The 818-nt window shown below is 64.5% G+C and overlaps 1 protein-coding gene across 1 annotated transcript; it reads left to right on the top strand.

The window, feature by feature from the left end:
• Nucleotides 1–6: 6 nt before the first annotated feature.
• Nucleotides 7–746, top strand: LOC103251881 (protein FAM92A-like; the record flags this gene model as incomplete). The annotated part of the gene is made up of 2 exons (XM_008050502.1): nucleotides 7–59; nucleotides 512–746. Coding segments are annotated over exons 1-2 (261 nt in total), but the record flags the coding sequence as incomplete, so codon positions are not given.
• Between the last annotated feature and the right edge of the window lie 72 nt (nucleotides 747–818).

Here is an 818-nt window from a genome sequence, read left to right as displayed (position 1 = left end):
GCCCGGCCCGAGATTCCCCGCGCGCGAGGCGGGATGTCGAGGCGCTCGCTGGAGGACCGGTAACTGCCTACGCCCGGCGCCAGCGCCACCCTCCCGAGGGAGGGGGAAGGGCAGCCCCTCCGCGCCGAATCCGACCCTGGGCCTGAGCCACGCGGTCGGAACTGGGGGTCGAACTCGATGGGCAGGCGGGGGAGGGGAGACTGGAGACCTGGGCAGCCGCTCGGGGTCCCGGGACCCCGCATTGAACCTGGCGCGAGAGCCTGGAGGCTGACGTCAACCCCCGAGGCGAGCCAGCCGGGCCGGGGCCTCTTTGCTGCCCCCGCGGTCTGCGTGGGAAGGCCAGGCCCGAATGGGTCCTGGGGGAGGGCGTCCGCCCGAACGCCGGGACCTGGGGAAGGTTTTGCGCCTTCGAAGCCTCTGAAGGCCTGGCAATGTTCGCATTCTCAAATAAGCCTGGAGCCTTCTCATCTCTAACGGGGATTTGTGCTTGTGCTGTCACCTTTTTCTCTAGGGACGCTCAGACCAGACAGCTGCAAGATGCTGTCACAAACGTGGAGAAGCATTTTGGAGAACTGTGCCAAATCTTCGCCGCCTACGTGCGGAAAACCGCCCGGCTGCGCGACAAAGCCGACCTCCTGGTGAACGAACTCAACCTGTATGCCTCCACCGAGACCCCGCATCTCAAGCAGGGCCTCCAAAACGTGGCTGATGAGTTTGCCAAACTTCAGGATTACCGGCAGGCAGAGGTATGGCCAGGTCACAGCGTCATCGTGAGGAATGAGCCCTGTGGTCCTGGGTGAGGGAACACAGGAGACTTT

This window comes from Carlito syrichta, unplaced genomic scaffold (assembly GCF_000164805.1).
Source record: "Carlito syrichta isolate Samal-C Ts95f unplaced genomic scaffold, Tarsius_syrichta-2.0.1 Scaffold60481, whole genome shotgun sequence".
Lineage (NCBI taxonomy): Eukaryota > Metazoa > Chordata > Mammalia > Primates > Tarsiidae > Carlito > Carlito syrichta.
This window is presented reverse-complemented; position numbering and strand designations above follow the sequence as displayed.